Raw genomic sequence first — 17,826 nt, 5'->3', positions numbered from 1 at the left:
GCCTAGGCAACTGAAGGAATGGCCACCAATGGTTGAGTGATGTTCAAGAGGTCAGAATTAGAGGAGCGCAGATATATCGGGGGGGGGGGGGGGGGGGGGGGAGTGGGTGGTTGTGGGGCTGGAGGAGGTTACAGGGATAGGGAGGGGCGAGGCCATGGAGGGATTTGAAAACAAGGATGAAAATTTTAAAATCGAGGCGCTGCTCAACGGGAGCCTATCTATGTAGGTCAGGGATCACAGGGCTGATGGGTGAACCGGACTTCTTGTGAGTTAGGGCATGGGCAGCCGAGTTTTGGATGAGCTCATGTTTACAGGGGGTAGAAAGTGGGAGACCGGTCAGGAGTGCGTTGGAATAGTCAAGACTAGAGCTAACAAAGGCATGGAGCTGAGGCTTACCAGTACAGGAAACTTTTTTTATCGTGGTGCCGGTTGATCAAAAAGTCCGGATTACAGAGAGGTATACTTACCAAGGTACGAGAGCCCCGTGCATGGCCACAGGTCCAGGCGTCCCTGTTGCGCGGCCACAGATCCAGGCGTCCCTGTTGCATGGCCACAGGTGCAGGAACCCCGGTTACACGGCCACAGGTGCAGGAACCCCGGTTACACGGCCACAGGTGCAGGAACCCCGGTTACACGGCCACAGGTGCAGGAGCCCCGGTTACACGGCACTTGTGCAGAACTCCCGGTTACACGGCCACAGATCCAGGCATCCCAGTTGCACGGCCACAGGTGCAGGAACCCTGGTTACACAGCCACAGATCCAGGAACCCTGGTTACGGCCACTAATATATAGTAAAACTTACCTGAACCTACTTCTGAATTTTGCCGGTTGAGAGATTTCCGGATATTTAGGTGCCGGTAAAAAAAAAAAAAAAGTTTCCTGTCTTTAGTTGGAGGAAATTTCTGCTCCTTCAGTACTGGATGTCGGACAAGCAGTCTGACAATTTAGACAGTGGAGGGGTTGAGAGATGTGGTGAGGTAGAGCTGGGTGTCGTCAGCGTACTTGTGGAAACTGATGCTTTGTTTTCGGATGATGTCACTGAGGGGCAGCATGTAGATGAGAAATAGCAGGGGGTCAAAGATAGATACTTGGGGGACACCAGAGGTAATGATGGGGGAGCAGGAAGAGAAGCCGTTGCAGGTGATTCTCTGGCTACGACTGGAAAGGTAAGAATGGAACCAGGCGAGTGCAGTCCCACGCGGCTAGACGACAGTGGAGCGAGGCGTTTGAGGAGGATCAACCATGTCAAAGGCTGCGACTATCCTCAAAGAACTCTGCGTTCCTCCAATTCTGGCTTCTTGTACATCCCTGATTTCCTTCGCCTCACCATTTAGCGGCAGTGACTTTAGCTGTCTAGGCCCTAATCCATGGAATTCCCTACCTAAACCTCTGCATCTCCTCTTCCTTAAAAGCTACCTCTGACTAAGCTGTTGGTCATCTATCCTAATGTCGACTCCTTTGGCTCGGTCTCAACTTTTTTTGGTCTGATCATGAAGCGTCTTGGGATATTTTAGGGATAGGGACGGGCGAAGCCATGGAGAGATTGGAACACGAGGATGAGACTTAAAATCGAGGCATTGGTGGGATGGGAGCTAATATAGGCCAGTAAGCACAGGGGTGATGGGTGAATGGGACTTGGCGTAAGTTAGAATGCCGGCAGCAGAGTGGTTCAGTGTCAATTGTTGTCTGATAACGCTACTGTGTAGTACATTGGGGATATTTTACTACATTAAAGGCTCTATATAAATGCAAGTTGTTTTGGTTAAGCTCAAGTTTATGGAGCGTGGAAAATGGGAGGAGGGCCGTGAGAGCATTGGAATATTCTGGAGGTAATGAGCATGGATGATGGTTTTAGCAGCAGATGAGCTGAGGTGGAGACAGACAATATTACGGAGGTGGGAGTAGACAAGTCTTAGTGACTGAGAGGATATGGGGCCGGGAGCTCAGCTCTGGGTCAAGTAAGACGCCGAGGTTGAGAACAGTCTGGTTCCACGTGAGATGGGGGCCAATGTGCAGGGTGGAACCGGTGGCTAAGGAATGGAGTTTGTGGCGGGGACCAAAGACAGCAGCTTCCCAATGTTTAATTGGTGACAAATGCAGCTCATCCAGGACTGGATGTCAGACAAGCAGTTTGACAAGACCAGGTGGCAGGTTTCAGAGAGGTGGTGGTGAGGTAGAGCTGGGTGACATCAGTGTACATGTACCTGACGTCTTCAGATGATGTCACCGAGGGGAAGCGTATAAATGAGAAATAGGGGCCAAGGATAGATCCCATATGGGGCGTGTGTGTTTTAAAAAAAAAAAAAAACTGAAGTTGGTTTCTTTGGGTGCCGGGGGAAAGGGAATAAAAACAGAAAATGCTGGAAATACTCAGCAGGTCAGGCAACATCTGTGGAGAGAGAAACAGAGTTAACGTTTCAGGTCGATGGCCTTTCGTCAGAACTAGAAAAAGTTAGAGATGTAACATTTTAAGCAGGGGGAGGAAAGAACCAAAAGGAAGAGTCTGTTAGGGTGGAAGACAGGAGTGATTAAATGACACAGGGTATGATTGTACAAAGCAAAAGGAGATGGTAACGGGACAAGTAAAGAAACAAAAGATGAGTCTAGAAGAGGTGTAAATGGGAATGGCAGAACCATCGGCAGCTGCCATGTGAAAAAATAGGGAGAGGGGTTATGGTCTGAAATTGTTGAACTCGATGTTGAGTCCAGAAGCTGTAAAGTGCCGAATCGAAAGATACGGTGGGAAGGGAAGTTGCTGTGGCTGCCTCGAAGGGTTGGCTTTACAGATGTAGGTCTTGGGTAGTTTTTCAAAGACTTGTTTTACAACAGTATTTTGAAGAGAGTGGTTTCAATAAATCCTGAGTTTTTAAAATTAGAATTTTATGGGTAGAATTCTGGCTGAGTGTTCAAATTATTCTGGTGTAAAGACTGGTATTTGATCTGGGAAACAGCTATTAACTAACAGCACTAATGAGATGTTCTCTTGGTTTATTCTCACCCATAACTCGGGCGGGTGGGGGGGACCATCTGGGTTGACTCAGTGCAATTCAAGATTCCAGTGTAGTTGGGCTACAGGAGAAATTTGAAGATTATTGACTTATGTTTATTTTCTGTTTGCCCGATATCCATTCTTTTCCATTTCCTGAGTGGCCTCGGCCGCCTCAGTTTCTTCTTGCCCTCTTGCCTGTGGCTTTCAAACACTTCCGTGGGAGGACTCTGTAAATAGGCACATTTCTAGTGACCCTATCCTAACTTTCAAAAGATAGTGTCACCTATATAAGGGAAAAAGTGCTATTGTGGCAGAAAACCAGTTTTTTATTTATATATAGCAAATTCCCATCTGTTAGCTCTGCAGTGACAATGGGGCAACAGAAATAATGTGCTAAAAGTCAAATGCAGAAAATTAATTATAATACCTTGGGATCCCTTCATGGATGGACACCAGTTTGAAAACCTGTTGAACCAACCTTGTCTCGAGTACAATTACAATGCGATCTTGATGTTGGAGTGGGTGAAGCCATGTGGGTGAAGCCATGTGGCCAAAGCCAGCTGAAGCTGCCCTTTTCTAGTCCAGCACATTGTTCAGTGTCCTAATGAACATTTAAATGATATAAATTGGCACCCCATTCTCAAGTTTTACAGTGAGCTTGTCTCATTGTATCACTTTCAGTCTGAGGACTATCTGCTGTTTTAAAAGCTGAGACTGCTGAGAGCAATGCTTTGAGTCTTGAAACAGTCGCGTGCACCCAGTGGGCCTGAGCATTTAGATTTTGATTGATTTGGCGCTTTCATTGTTGCTGCTTGGTTTTTTGCTTTTTGCATCGTTTATTGGCATTAGTTGTTTCCTGATTACCACAAACTCCTACCAATTACCTTCATTTCACTTGATCATTTTTAAAATTTTAAATTGATTGAAGCTGGACTAGTGGTTTTAAAATAACAGCCGACAGGAAGTGTGCGCTGTACCGGAAAGCAATAACAGTTTGATTTACAGCAGAATGATATTCTAGTGTGTACCACGTGGTTCTGTTTTTTCCTTTAATGTTTTTTCATTAATTCCCTCTCAAAGGCCAGGCACTCGACAGGTGCTTACGCATGTCCTATTAGGTGCTTTTTTTTTTAATGCTGCAATAACTAAGAGCTGGGAGGTAGTAAGCTTCTAAAGCATTTGTTTTGTTAGAATTTTCGAATATTATTTTAAAGCCACTAGTCTAGCTTCAATGTTCTTTCAAAATTTGCCATTTAAAACCTTTAAATTTAGCTTCTTGATTCATTCCCCGATAGTTTTTTAATTGAATGTTTATTCCAAAAAAAATCAGAAGGTGGCTTTGCTCCTTGGGCATAAAGCATGGGTAATCTATGGAGCGGCACCATCTCCCTGATTGCAGACACAGGACAGCAGGGTCACAAACCAAGAGGGGGAGTGAACTGCAAATGGCTTGTGGTCATCTTATGAGTACCTCTGGATGCAGGGATGAGACAACTGCGTTCTTTTCCTCCAAGTTTGTCGGTAGTGTGACTTCAGCCCACATCTTTTTGACTTGGGTGAAAGCGGTACCAACTGAGTCAAACTGACGCTTAATAGACTTGCTGCATTTTGTCTTGATACCTTAATGCTGATGGATTTATATTCCAACAGGATTTGAATGTTTCAGGGGAGAAAATGGGCGAAACAAATGGGAGTAGCCGGTGTTTGTACGTTTGAATTAAAGAAATATAGTTCTCTCCACCTCTGTTCTTTGTTTCTTTCCCTCTGTTCTTCCCCACCCAAAAGATGGCAGATATGCTGGTAGTTACTATAGATTCTTTAGCTGGCAGGCCACAGTTCTTCTGTCTGCAAATTTTCATCTGAGGACTAGAAACTCCTTCCAAAATGACTGGAGGATTCTAATGACCAAAGGTTCCGGCTCCAACCTAAGCCTGGACTCTGGTTGGAAACTAGGGACTATAATCTTGCCACTAAGCAGCTCTTTTGAACAGTGTACACGAAATGAACGGGTGAAGAAGTACTGAGTTTTTTTCTCTTCCCCTTTCCAGGAAGTTCCTCAGACAAAAAAGAGGCGATCAGAAAATGTGAATGCTGAAGAAGAATTGGACCTATTGGCTATTGGTACAGCAGTTGGTAGCATCTTGTTATACAGCATAGTAAAGGGAGAACTACAGCGCAAGCTGGTAAGATAATTGGTTTTTAATGTTGCACTGGGCGAAATGGTTGGGCTTTCTGAATTAAGTGGGCAAATGTGTCACCAAAAAGGCTTGCCTTCTTGAAGGAGAATAAACACTATTGTAGCTTAACTTCAATTTCATTCCATAGGATGCCATTTATCAGAATGTATTGAGTTGAACTGCCTAGACTTAAATGTAGGTATAATTTTATTGTATGTGTTGAGTTACTGGCATTTAATACAACATGACCTGCGTTACACTGCAGTTTACAGCAGTTATGAACTTGTATGATCACTTCTCTGAAGATCTTTTTAATTTTCAGCAGGCATGTTTTCAGAATGCTGTAGTCAAATAGTGTGCCACTGTATAAATGTGTTCAGAATGTTATTTCCATAGCTGGCTTAGGACTTGCCCATCCAATTCTATCTATATTGTCCAGAAGACTAAACTAATATCAAGAAAAACACTATGCACAACCAGCTGGACTTGACTTTCTTAAGCTATGGAAGTTAACCTATCTGGTGTTCTTGAAAATTTTGTTAAAGGATACTTGGTGCAAGTCCCAGGGACAGGTAACAATAAACATGTTCTTGCTGTGACTTTTCTTCCCCCCCCCCCCCGGGCCAATCTTTACGACTCCTACAGGATATTTTGTTGCCTAAATTAAGCAATGTTGTGGAATGACCAGAATTGAGACACTTTGGCTCTCAGTACTCAGCAGTCTGAATGGGTGCCCTTCTGTAGTTACTGCGAGCAGATACCTTGCCAGCCAGAGTGAGTTGACGGTTGTTTTTGCAGGCTCTGCTGTAGAAATACGATCCATTTAGTAGTGTGACTAAGGATTGAATTCCCTGACTCATAATGGGATAGTACAACCAGTGATGCGTACTTTGAATCTGTAAACCTGAGGGAAATTATATTTATAGTTGATCACTTTGGACAAGGAACCTGACGGCTCTTGTTTTTTTTTTTAATTGCTGTTACTTCCAAGCCAAGTTGACTTTGGATATAGTTCCAGTACACGTGTAATTCATAATTGAATATCTTGTGTTTAATAAAATCACGTTTGAACTTTTCTCTTAACATTAGTCTGCTTTTTATACTTTCAGAGTGGCGGACATGACAGTAAAGTAAACTGTGTGCGGTGGCATCAAGAAAACGATTGTCTCTATAGCTGCTCAGATGACAAGCATATAGTGGAATGGAGTGTGCCAACAGGGAAAGTGAAATGGTCAGTGCTGAGTTTTGTTGCTCGGGCTGTAGAATTTTCTCCCTTTTTTTTCCTTCTCTTTCCACTCCAAAGAAAAACACAGGTGACCCTTTCCTTCTTTGCATTCAGGTGACCGGGTCTGGCGGGACAGTTCGTAGATGTTCCGTGGTTTCTGCCACCTGTTGATCGACTAGCTACATTGTGCTTCGATCATTCCCACAAAGCTGGAATGCTCTGCTGCCACAAGTTGCACATTTAGCAGCTTAGCCCCAGCTGAGCGATGGGTACAGCTCTGGTGATATACAACACCAGAACACGCCGACTGGTGAATATCCTATTTTGAAAGCTGGTGCCCTATTTGCAAAGTCTGCTGGGCCACCTGCCTTAATTGCCTTGACTAATGCAAACTCTATAGCAGGATGCATATATTAGCTTCAAAAAGCACCCCTTGCCTTTTATTTGGATTTACATTGCCTGCCACTTTGTGAATGAAATGCACTAATAAACCAATGTTTTAACATTATGGAGAATAGTAAATGTCTGACTGTTACGAGGTTGTATTATAATTTGCATTTTGATCTCAGACTGAATGAGGCTGAGGTAGTAAGCCACCAGAATGAAGACATTTTGCTGCGTGTTCTCAATGTAGGAAATCAGTGGAATGGCTTGCTCCATCTCTGCTGAAGACGTTGACTTCCTGTTAGGCTGTTATTCATGAATACCAGTGGTAATTCAGGAGTGAAATTTGGTGGTGTGTGTACTCGGTGGTTGCTGGACAGTGATTAAGAGTCAGAATTCTAGTCATTTTTCTCCACCTTCTGTGTACTTTCCCCAACTCCTCTGTAAACCCAGGGGTACTAGGCAAGTTGCAGTGCCTCGACAGCCTCGTTGGCTGACACCAACTGACACAGCGCAGACTAAGAATCAATCCTGGGACTTCCCTGGTTCGCTAAGTACGTGCTGGATAAACATGCTGGACCTACATTTTGACCGTTACCCGGCGTACTTCTGTAATATTCCTATTTTCTGTTTTGGGCTGCAATGGTAGAAGAAATAAACTTGTAGTGACAGAGCTCGGAGTTTTCTCAAAGGGCTGCTTCAGACCATAGGATGTAGATTGTGTCATTGAAGTACTGCGTGTCAACTTCCCAAGTAATGTACTAACCATTGCTGATATGAGAGAGGTCCAGCTTGCTATTGGGAAATAGATGGCCTGTCTGAATTGGTGCTTTATTGTGACACCATCTAAAATATCGAAAGGTGCGTACAGGTATCTGGGTTAAGCTCACTTGCTATTGTATTCTGCTAGCTTACATTCTTCCCTCCAGTGTGGGTGAAATAACGTCCACTGTAAAGACGGGGGTGCTGTGGATAAAAGTCTTCAGATTTGTAACCTCCAAAATGGAATGAAAAGAGGTAACCTGTACAGATAAATGAGGTGGGTCGGTGGAAATCTGTAGCCATCAGTGTCAGTTTTGTGTGGCATTTCTCATTAGTTCATTAGTCTTATTATTAGTATTCAGTTTATTTTAAAAAAAAAGTTAACTGTCGTCATTTAGTCAGGTGATGGGTGACAGTGCATTAGCACGCTCCTTTCCTGTGGATCTGATGGCTAATGGGGCTCGGGTCTATTCTGCGAGCTTTTAATACGGGCATTGCTGCAGTATAATGAAGGGGCTTGTGTCTCTAGTGACCCATGCCAGCCGTATCGGTCAGTCCGCAGGTGGGCTGCGCTCTTAAGCAATTTTGACATTGTCCCCTTGTGTGGACTGTTTCTAACCGCTCTCCATACAGTAGAGAAGGTTGTGGACATAGAAGCTGTGAACAAAGTCTTGAGTTTTACAGGGAGAGAGTTTGGGTGTCTATCCTAATGCAGCTTCTCAAAAAGCACTGCTGCATAAATTTGCACAATATATCGTTTGAAGAAGTCGTAAGATAGTTGTGGAAAATGTAACCTCACACTGCTGTAGGAATGCATCGCAGATGTGTTGGGGCTGAATAAAAGAACATAGCAGCAGGAGTATGCCATTCAGCCTGTTCCTCTATTCAATAGATCCTAGCTAATCTGTACTTCCAACATTATTTTGCAATGTTTATTAGCCTTTCTGATATTTTTTGTACCTGTGCACTAGCTTTGTGATTTGTGTACATGGTTACCTAATTCCCTTTGCTCCATCACAGCTCTCACCATTAAGAAAATATCCCATTTTGCCTTCTCAGACCCAAAATGGATGAGATCGCACTTTCCCACATTGAACTGTCTGCCATAATTTTTTTCCGTTCACTTAGTCTGTCTATGTTCCTTTGTGCTCCCATCCTTACAACTTATGAATCCTAACTTTGTTATCTGCCAAGTTGGATATACAGCGCTCTAGTCCTTCATCCAAGTCATTAATATATATGGTGAAAAGCTGAGGCTGCAGTACAGATTCCTGGGGAACACTGCTTTATACTATCTGGCAGTGCTCAGTCTTGTCTAGGTGGATAAATTCACAGCACTGAATCCACAGATGGGCACAAAACTGGACAGATTTTCTTATTGTATAAACTAGATTTTGACAGAGGTCAGGTGGCTAAGGGGATCTTTGGTGGGATCATTGCTGCCAATTCGGATTTTCTTCCTGTTGGAATAAAAGGTCGATGAGCTGCACCACAATAGAGGGGCTACAGTACCGCTGCAAGCTTTCTCCATTAATGCTGGACATTGAGTTTCGATGTGCAGATTTTTAATTCGGAATGTGAAAGGATGGCTGGCAGTTGCTGGAAGGCATTTGGATGTGAAGGAAAGGACACTTGTTAAAGAAATGTGCAGTTTTACTGAGATTGCTTTTTCTGTGATTTTTGAGCTGGGCCCAGCATTGTTGCTTGTCATTAAACAGTGACAAGTCTTTGAGTGCACACCCCTCCAGCACAACCTCTAGTATCAAAGTTAATTAGATTTGTTCTGAATGATAGCAGAATCTAGTTTGAATTTAATAAGCTTGAATAGGCATTTGCAAGTGTGTGAAGTTTCTGCTGATTTTGGGGGGGGGGGGGGGGCGCGGTGGTCGTGGAAGCTCTCAAACTTTTGATCTTGTAATGGAAATTAATGTGATAGCTGTATGTTTTTTACATAAATACAATTTACTCTCTACACCAAAGCAGTTTCCATGTGGTATTGCTGTGATGATTTATTAAGGTTTCGCTATATTGCTGACAAATATGACGACACATCCTTGGCTGTCTGAGCATGCCAACTAACCCCATGATTTGCTTTGGTGATGAGATACCCTTCAGGTTTAGCTTGAAACAAAGATGATAGGAACCTTGCATGTGCAGTGATAACTGTGTGTGTGTGTGCGTGCCTTACCAAAATATGCCTATCCTGCTATTGCCAAAATACTGAACAGTCTTTCTCTTGCCCGTTATGGTTACCCCTCCCCATAATGTGCAGGAAATACTAAAATGTTACAAATTTATGTTGTATTGATGGAGTCATTTAATTGGATTCAACCTCTAAGTCTCTCTTAACCCAACAAGACTCTTGGACTAAGTGGGTGCAGCTGTGATGACACTGTGGCTCCAAAAACTCACCTGCACAAGCTCTCGGATGAAGAAGGTTCATTTGTGTGAAGTGCTGGAGGGCTGCTGCCATCGATCGAACTGTGGCCCAGGATATGTCTTGACCTTCAGAGATGGTGGGTGGGGAGGGAAACAAATCGGAGGGAATAATTAGAATGGGTTCCAGGAAAACAACTGGCTACTTTTTACAGGAGGTCTGTATCTAAAAGTATGAAGCGACAAAGCGGGGTCCTTGTTTGGTTTCCCCGATAGCTCTGAGTTGTAGAGCTCTGCTGCAATTTGTGGTGGGGGATGCTGGTTTTAGACCAGCGTTTGAGCCAGTTTCATTGCAGGCGCTGCTTGGTCCAAGGAAACCAGGAGAAAAATTCAAGGTAAAATACTCTCAAGCATGAGGTGATTAAAAACGAGTGCTTATCTGCTCAGAGGGAGGGAAGGAGAGTTAAATCCGTTAAATGTGACATTGAAAAATCTGGCATGTAGTATCCATTTTTTTTGTAAGCATAAGGTTGAAAGCGAACCCAGTTTGGAAAGGTCTGTACAATCCAAGTGGCATTTCACGAGCTGAGCAAGACTCCCATAACGTTGGACATTTTATTTAGATCTGTCCCCTAACCACTCAAACTGCAGGCAAATACTTAACTAGGATAGTAACTGTAATCAAAAAAAATCTACTCGCACTTAGCAGGTATGTTTGCAAGCAGGCAGTTTTATTTTTTTAATGCTCCTCCCCCCCCCCCCCCCTTATATTTGGAGCGGTGATCCTTCTTGCCCGGAAGAAGGTTCCCTGACCAGGAAAGCTGGCTTGTGCGGTTTATTTTTGTCGCTGACCCCCAAATTGCGTACTCTTGGGACAGTGCCTTGTTTCTATTCAGGCTTTACTGAGAATTCTTTCTCTATCTCGCCTCTTCTCTCTTTCTCCTCCTCCCCCCGGGCCGTACCCTTGCTCATCAAAAATTGAGCTATATTGAATACTTGTGTAGTATTGCGACGTTTGTTACAGCTCTAAATATGGCTTTGGTTTTATGTCATACATGTGTTTTACACCCCCCCCCCAAAACAGCAAATGGAAAGGCGAGACAGGCAGCATCAGTTGCCTTTGTCTCAGCCCCGATGGAAAAATGTTGCTATCAGCAGGCCGTGGCATCAAACTATGGAACCTGGAGACCAAAGAAGTATACAGGGTGAGTAGAGTCTGCTCCTGGGAGAGCTTGTTGTGCAGCCTTTTTTGGGTTGTATTTTACTTGTACTGCAGATTTCTATTTTGTATCGCTGCAAGATGAGCAACCAAAAAAATAATTTGTTCTATTTTTGCTCTGCCGAAATTGCATGCAATATGTGTGATATTCTGAGGTGCTTTTTATTTTAAAAAATTGTATCTTAAGTAGAATTTATCAAAGTAACCAATCTGTTTAACTTGGACGGTATGAGTCGGGTGGGTGGTGGAAGTTCTCAAACTTGCGATCTTGTAATGGAAATTAATGTGATAGCTGTATTTTTTTTTTACATAAATACAATTTACTCTCTACACCAAAGCAGAGTTTCCATATGGTATTGCTGTGATGATTTATTAAGGTTTCGCTATATTGCTGACAAATATGACGACACATCCTTGGCTGTCTGAGCATGCTGACTGACCCCTAGATTTGCTTTGGTGATGAGATACCCTTCAGGTTTAGCTTGAAACAAAGATGATAGGAACCTTGCATGTACAGTGATAACTGTGTGAGATTCTAAAACGAATCCCAGTGCCCTGCTTTTTTCCCAGAGCCCTATATCTGCCTCTGCTTCAAATATTAATCGAATGTGCCAAAGACTTCCCTCTTTTAACATTCCATTGAAGGAAATGTTTTCGCTCTTGGTGATGCCTTTATAAATTGATGACCCTTCGTCCTTCCCAACTGGAGAAAACAATCTTATTCCACTCGCCCTATCAAAACTCTTCATAGTTTCAAAAGCCTTTATTAAATCTCATTGGCTTTCTGTGCCGCAGTGCAACAAATCCCATTATTAAGTCTCCTCATAACTATAATTTCCAGCTCTGGCAGCATGCTGGTGAAATCTATGTTGTACACTATCTAATGGCTTTTCTATAATGTGGTGCTCAAAATTGCACTCCATACTCCCACTGTGCCCCAACCATTGCCGATTGCGAATTTATCATTACTTCTTTACTCTTGTACTCTCTGCCCCTATTTGTAAAACTCAAAATACTGTTGACTATTTATGGTTTTGTCTACCTGCATTTGTACATTGAGGTCTCTGTTCGTCCACACCCTTCTGTGTGTCTCCATTGAGTATATACTCCCATTCCTTGTTTATTCTCCCAAAATGTGTTGCATCACTTTCTCCCCCCCCCCCCCCCCCCCCCCCCCCCAAATTAAACTGTATCTGCCACCTGTCTGCCTATGCCACTAACCTGTCTGCCCTCCTGAAGTCTCTTACTATCCTCATTGCTTGCCAGACACCCTAATTTTGTGTCCTCAGCAAATAGAGTACAAAATTCACACATTTTGAGCAAGGCTAGAGATTATAAAGTTTTTAGTCTCCCAAATACTAATGAACTGTAAAACACTGAGATAGTAGCCTGAAGTCAGTTGAAAGCTTTAAAAGGGAACTGGATCAATATCTGCTGAAAAGATGGGTTGAGAATTATGGAGATCATAATTGTGCTTGATTTTGTTTCTGTTGTGTGTGGGGAGTTAGGTGGGGGTGGCGAATTAGTGTCCTTTAAAATAGAAGATAGGAGCAGGAGTAGGCCATTCGGCCCCTCGAGCCTGCTCCGCCATTCAATGCGATCATGGCTGATCATCCAAATTCAGTACCCTGTCCCTGCTTTCTCCCCATACCCCTTGATCCCTTTAGCTTTAAGAAATATATCCAACTCCTTCTTGAATATATTTAATGAATTGGCCTCTACTGCCTTCTGTGGTAGAGAATTCCACAGGTTCACCACTCTCTGGGTGAAGAAATTCCTCCTAATTTCTGTCCTAAATGGCCTACCCCTTATTCTTAGACTGTGACCCCTGGTTCTGGACTCCCCGACCATCGGGAACATCCTTCCTGCATCTAGTCTGTCCAGTCCTGTCAGAATTTTATAAGTTTCAATGAGATCCCCTCTCATTCTTCTAAACTCCAGCGAGTATAGATGATCATGTATTTGGGTGGGGCACAGAAGTCCATGTTAGTGATACTGTATTTGTTATAGTGGCCTTGGGCCAAATGTCCTTTCACGCTAGACTTCTTAATTCATTGCGGACCTAAAAGGAATATTGCAGGGCAGGGTCCACTATTTGGTGTTATTTTGAAAAATGCACCTGTGTTTTTAAGAAAGTAAATACAGTTGCTGCTAGTGCTGCTGACCACCTGGTTGGAGCTGCGCATTCCTAATGTATCTTGAGGTTAGAGGTTGAGTCATGATAGTTCAGCACTAAGTAGTGACATGTCAGACTTTCAGACTTCGCCTGTGCTGCTCCCTACGTTCAATCGGCCATTATTTGGGTCGGGGGAGGATGAGGCCTGGAAACTAGAGCCAACAACAGGTTCAGAATGGGTGAGGCGCTGGTAGTTGCAATTAGGGTAGTTGCTTTGTGAAGTCTTTTTTAACATCGCTTTTAAATTCCATAATTTTTATTAAAATAAACAGGGTATGGTCCATCTTTAACTAAGCTCAAGGGATATGGGGAGAGAGTATTGAGATAGAGGATCAGCCATGATCATATTGAATGGCAGAGCATGCTCGAAGGGCCGAATGGCCTACCCCTTCTCCTATTTTTCTATGTTTCAGGCACAGTGTAGTTCATTTTCTTCCAATGTTATCTCCTCCACAGAAATTCACAGGCCACGCAACAACAGTATCATCACTTACATTTGCCACAATACGACCACCTAACGACAGTCAACCATTTGATGGAATAACTGGTCTGTACTTCCTGTCTGGATCTGTGCATGACCGACTCCTCAATGTTTGGTGAGACATCTGTCTGTTTATTTTTATGTACTTCAATTCACTACATATGCTGATTTTTACCTATTCTGAAAACGTATAGTAGTACCCATTAAAAACCACAGAATTCAACCATCCATTTTCTTGATCATTTGTTGCTAAGAGGATTTGGCTGGAAACAGGCCCACTTTGGTCTTGCTGTGTTCAGAGTTGCTAGTAGTCTCGCCCAGTTAATTTTCTCCCAACTTTAGAGCCCTTTTGCTTTAGATTTAGCATTGATTCATTCACGTGATCTGAGGTACTCCATTATCAGAAGACAACTTGGTCAGCACCACCTTTTATTTGTAAACTGATGAATGAGAGACCATCTGGGTAAACTCGAGCAAGAAATTGTTACCTTGGATTCGCATCCCTCCTCCAGTTAATATGCTCTAGTACTGGACTTGGCGGAAGCTGGTCAGTACTAAAGTTCCACATTGCATCAAAAATGTACTAGTGTTCAAAAAGTAACCGTTTCTCGACTGGAAAGAGCAAGGAAGTCTGGAGCTTTGCATGGTGCACTCAATATTTGGCGAGATGTATGTGTCTATATTTTATATATTTGACTTCAAATGGTTTGAATAGATATACTTTTGGGAATACTGGATTTTACCTTGTCTGAAAACAGATGTATTGGTACCCATTGAATACCGTAGATAGAATTCAACCAGCCATTCGCTTGGTCATTGTTGATCAGAAGTCTGTCTCCAAACTAGGTCCTGTTAGTTAGCTGCAAGCTACATGTTCTCTGACTACCACCAAGTTCTGGTAGGTGAAATTTATTTCCAACATCTGATCCATTCCCACTATTCTTGCTTTAGAACCATGTATCACCCCTCACTGCCAGATCTTCTGCAATCCATGATCTGGTACCACAAGTTTCATCAAGATAATGGAAAAAGATACTGCTGCAGATGGAATAGATGCTCTCGTTCTGCAAAGCTTATTTGAGAAGCTAATTCTTCTTTCAAAGATCAACATATTCATGCTCTTGCAACTGTGTGGGGCCTGAAAAATTTACCCTTTGACAGGAAGAGATTAAATTTGGGTCTCATAGCTGCAGATTAGTGCCCTTACTACTTGTTTCATCCAAATTTGTGGATTCCATGGTGAATACTCTGTCTCGTGATCCAAACATTGATGCACACTTTGTGGGTCCTATATTGAAACTTGGCTACTTGGAAAGTCATATGTACAGAAGAGCAACAAAAGATGATCAGGCACGTGAATGTTCAACCTTGTGAAGGAAAAACTGACCACATTCAAGAGAAACTGGGAAATGTTTTCCTGGCTTGCTAAGACAATCAGCCAAATTTCAGGATACTATGATTATTCATGACATATTGCTAGAGGTACTTGACCTTCCTCTTAAAATTGAGTCAGTGGCCCCCTTGCATTAGACTGGTTAATACTGTTTGATGCAGTTTATCTATTTACTTTAGGACCTTAAGTACCCCATTGCTGCTTTTCTTCCAATAGCATGCTGGTACCTGTTACATTTCCTCAGCGCACATGTGCCGAATCCCATTTGTCAATTTAGTTGTCCTTTATGCTCCCTCCAAAGCCAGGTTGTGTGTGTCTCCTGCGATACAGTATCCAGAGCTACATGTAACAGTAACAATTGGAATGGTGGTAGATCAATGCTTCATTTCTTTCTGGGACTTGTATCCTGAAATCTCTTGCGATTTCTCAGGATCCAAAATGAGAGTCTTAAAACTTAAATAAAGCCAATCACCTAGGTATGAGGGACAAGTTGGCTACCGTAGATGGGAAGTTAGAGTAAAAGGTACGATGGTAGATAAGCAGTGGCAAATATTTAAAGAAATATTCCAAAATTCCCAGCGAACATACATTCCATTGAGAAATAAAAGCTCCACGGGAAAAGTGATCTATCCATGGCTAACTAAAGAAGTTAAGGATAGTATTAGATTAAAAGAAGTGGCTTATAATGTTGCAAAGAATAGTAGTAAGTCTGAGGATTGGGAGAGTTTTAGAAACAAGCAAAAGATGACCAAAAAATTGAGGCAGAAAATAGTGAAAGTAAATTTGCAATAAATATAAAAACAATGTAAGAGCTTCTACAAGTATGTAAAAAGGAAGAGAGTAGCAAAAGTAAGCGTTGGTCCCTTAGAGGCTGAGACAGGAGAAATTATAATGGGGAATAAGGAAATGGCAGAGACTTTAAACAAATATTTTGTACCAGTCTTCACAGTAGAAGACACAAAGTATACCAAAAATAGTGGGGAACCAAGGGACTAATAAGAGTGAGGAACTTAAAAGTAATATCAGTGGAGAAAAAGTGCTCGAAATACTAAGTACTAAAAGGTATTCAGAGAGATTTAGGTGTCCTCGTACAGGAAACAAAGTTAACATGCAGGTACAGCAAGCAATTAGGAAGGCAAATGGCATGTACAAGAGTAAGGACGTCTTGCTACAATTGTATAGGGCTTTGGTGAGACCACACCTGGAGTACTCTACACAGTTTTGGCCTCCTTATGAGGAAGGACATGCTTGCCTGAGAGGCGGTGCAACAAAGGTTCACTATTGATCCCTGGGATGCGAGGGCTGTCAGATCAGTAGATTGGGCCTACACTGGAGCTTAGAAGAATGAGAGGTGATCTCATTAAAACATAAGATTCTGATGGGGATTGACAGCATAGATGCTGAGAGGTTGTTTCCCCTGGCTGGAGAGTCTAGATCTAGGGGTCATAGTCTCAGGGTAAGGAGTCGGCCATTTAAGACTGAGATGAGGAAGAATTTCTTCACTCAGAGGGTTGTGAGGTTTGGAATTCTCTACTCCAGAGGGCTGTGGCTGCTGAGTCTTTGAGTATATCCAAGGCTGAGATCGATAGATTTTTGGACTCTAGGGGAATCAAGGGATATGGGGATCGGGTGGGAAAGTGGAAGGTCAAAGATCAGCCATGATCTTATTGAACGGCGGAGCAGGCTCGAAGGGCCATTGGCCTACTCCTGCTCCTCCTAGTTCTTATGAGTTCTACAAACAGCCCAGAGGTTGTGAAATTGAATTCAATAAATGTGGTAATTTATGGGCTAGCACCAGAAAAAAATGATTGAAAGTGTCTGGATTTTAGAAGAAACTTAACTGTTTTACTAATGTCCCTTGTGGAGGGCACCTGCCTGCCACCACTACCAGGTCTAGCCTAAACGTGGCTCCAGTTCCACACCATGTAGTTGGTCTCTGAAATGGCCTACTACCAGCTAGCAATTCAGTTGGCCAATAAATGTGGTCTTGCCAGTATCGTCCAAATCCTGAGATTTTTAAAAACCTCCAACTCTTGTTTACTTATGAGAGGGTATTCCATTAAAATCTCCAGATTCCCCTCGTTGCCTGTCTTTAAGAAAAAAATCATTAAACAAACTGCAGGGCCATCATTAATTGAGTTTCTGTTAGGGGTTTCTGATCTAAGGTGTTTCTGTAAAGTACTGCTGTGATTTGTGCATTACTGGCAAAATTAATTCTATGGCAAACTTCTGGTGATGTCCTGTGACCTACCTCCCTGAAGCTGTGCTTGAGATCGGCATTTGGTAATTTGCTGCAGTTTCTCAACAGGCAAGTGCGATCAGATGGGAAGGATAAGAATGCCGTGCTCTCCTTCGCACTGACGGATGAGCCCGTGTACGTGGATCTGGCCACTTCTGGTGACCGAGAAGATGTAAGTGGAGAATCTCAGATGAGCATTCTTGTATTGGTTTTAATTTGTAATTTTGATGGAAACCACAAACTCATTAATCTGCAGGAATAATTGGCTTTGAAAAGGGCAAGGCTGCTCCTTGATTTTATAAGAAAGTTGTTGCCTACTTTGGGTGCATACCCTTTAGAATGCAGAACGAGTTTTCTATGGACAGCTTGTTAAGCTAAGGGTGTGCATGTAGCTCAATTTATTA

The 17,826-nt window shown here is 42.9% G+C and overlaps 1 protein-coding gene and 2 non-coding genes across 3 annotated transcripts in view; all 3 read left to right on the top strand.

The window, feature by feature from the left end:
• The window catches only part of wdr43 (WD repeat domain 43), a 57,080-nt gene that overhangs the window by 3,093 nt on the left and 36,161 nt on the right, over positions 1 to 17,826 (top strand). The window contains exons 2-6 of the mRNA XM_085997901.1: positions 5,039 to 5,173; positions 6,277 to 6,398; positions 10,999 to 11,119; positions 13,766 to 13,905; positions 17,492 to 17,594. Coding sequence (XP_085854027.1) covers positions 5,039 to 5,173; positions 6,277 to 6,398; positions 10,999 to 11,119; positions 13,766 to 13,905; positions 17,492 to 17,594 — 621 coding nt within the window. The remainder of the gene's footprint in view (positions 1 to 5,038; positions 5,174 to 6,276; positions 6,399 to 10,998; positions 11,120 to 13,765; positions 13,906 to 17,491; positions 17,595 to 17,826) is intronic.
• Positions 9,535 to 9,608, top strand: LOC147113033 (small nucleolar RNA SNORD53/SNORD92). The gene has a single exon (XR_015079664.1). It is a non-coding gene; the product is annotated as a small nucleolar RNA SNORD53/SNORD92 (small nucleolar RNA).
• On the top strand, positions 11,490 to 11,563 carry LOC147113032 (small nucleolar RNA SNORD53/SNORD92). The gene has a single exon (XR_015079663.1). It is a non-coding gene; the product is annotated as a small nucleolar RNA SNORD53/SNORD92 (small nucleolar RNA).

The sequence above is a fragment of the Somniosus microcephalus genome, chromosome 9 (genome assembly GCF_052327205.1).
Source record: "Somniosus microcephalus isolate GS21.2 chromosome 9, FLI_Smic_1.0, whole genome shotgun sequence".
NCBI lineage: Eukaryota > Metazoa > Chordata > Chondrichthyes > Squaliformes > Somniosidae > Somniosus > Somniosus microcephalus.
This window is presented reverse-complemented; position numbering and strand designations above follow the sequence as displayed.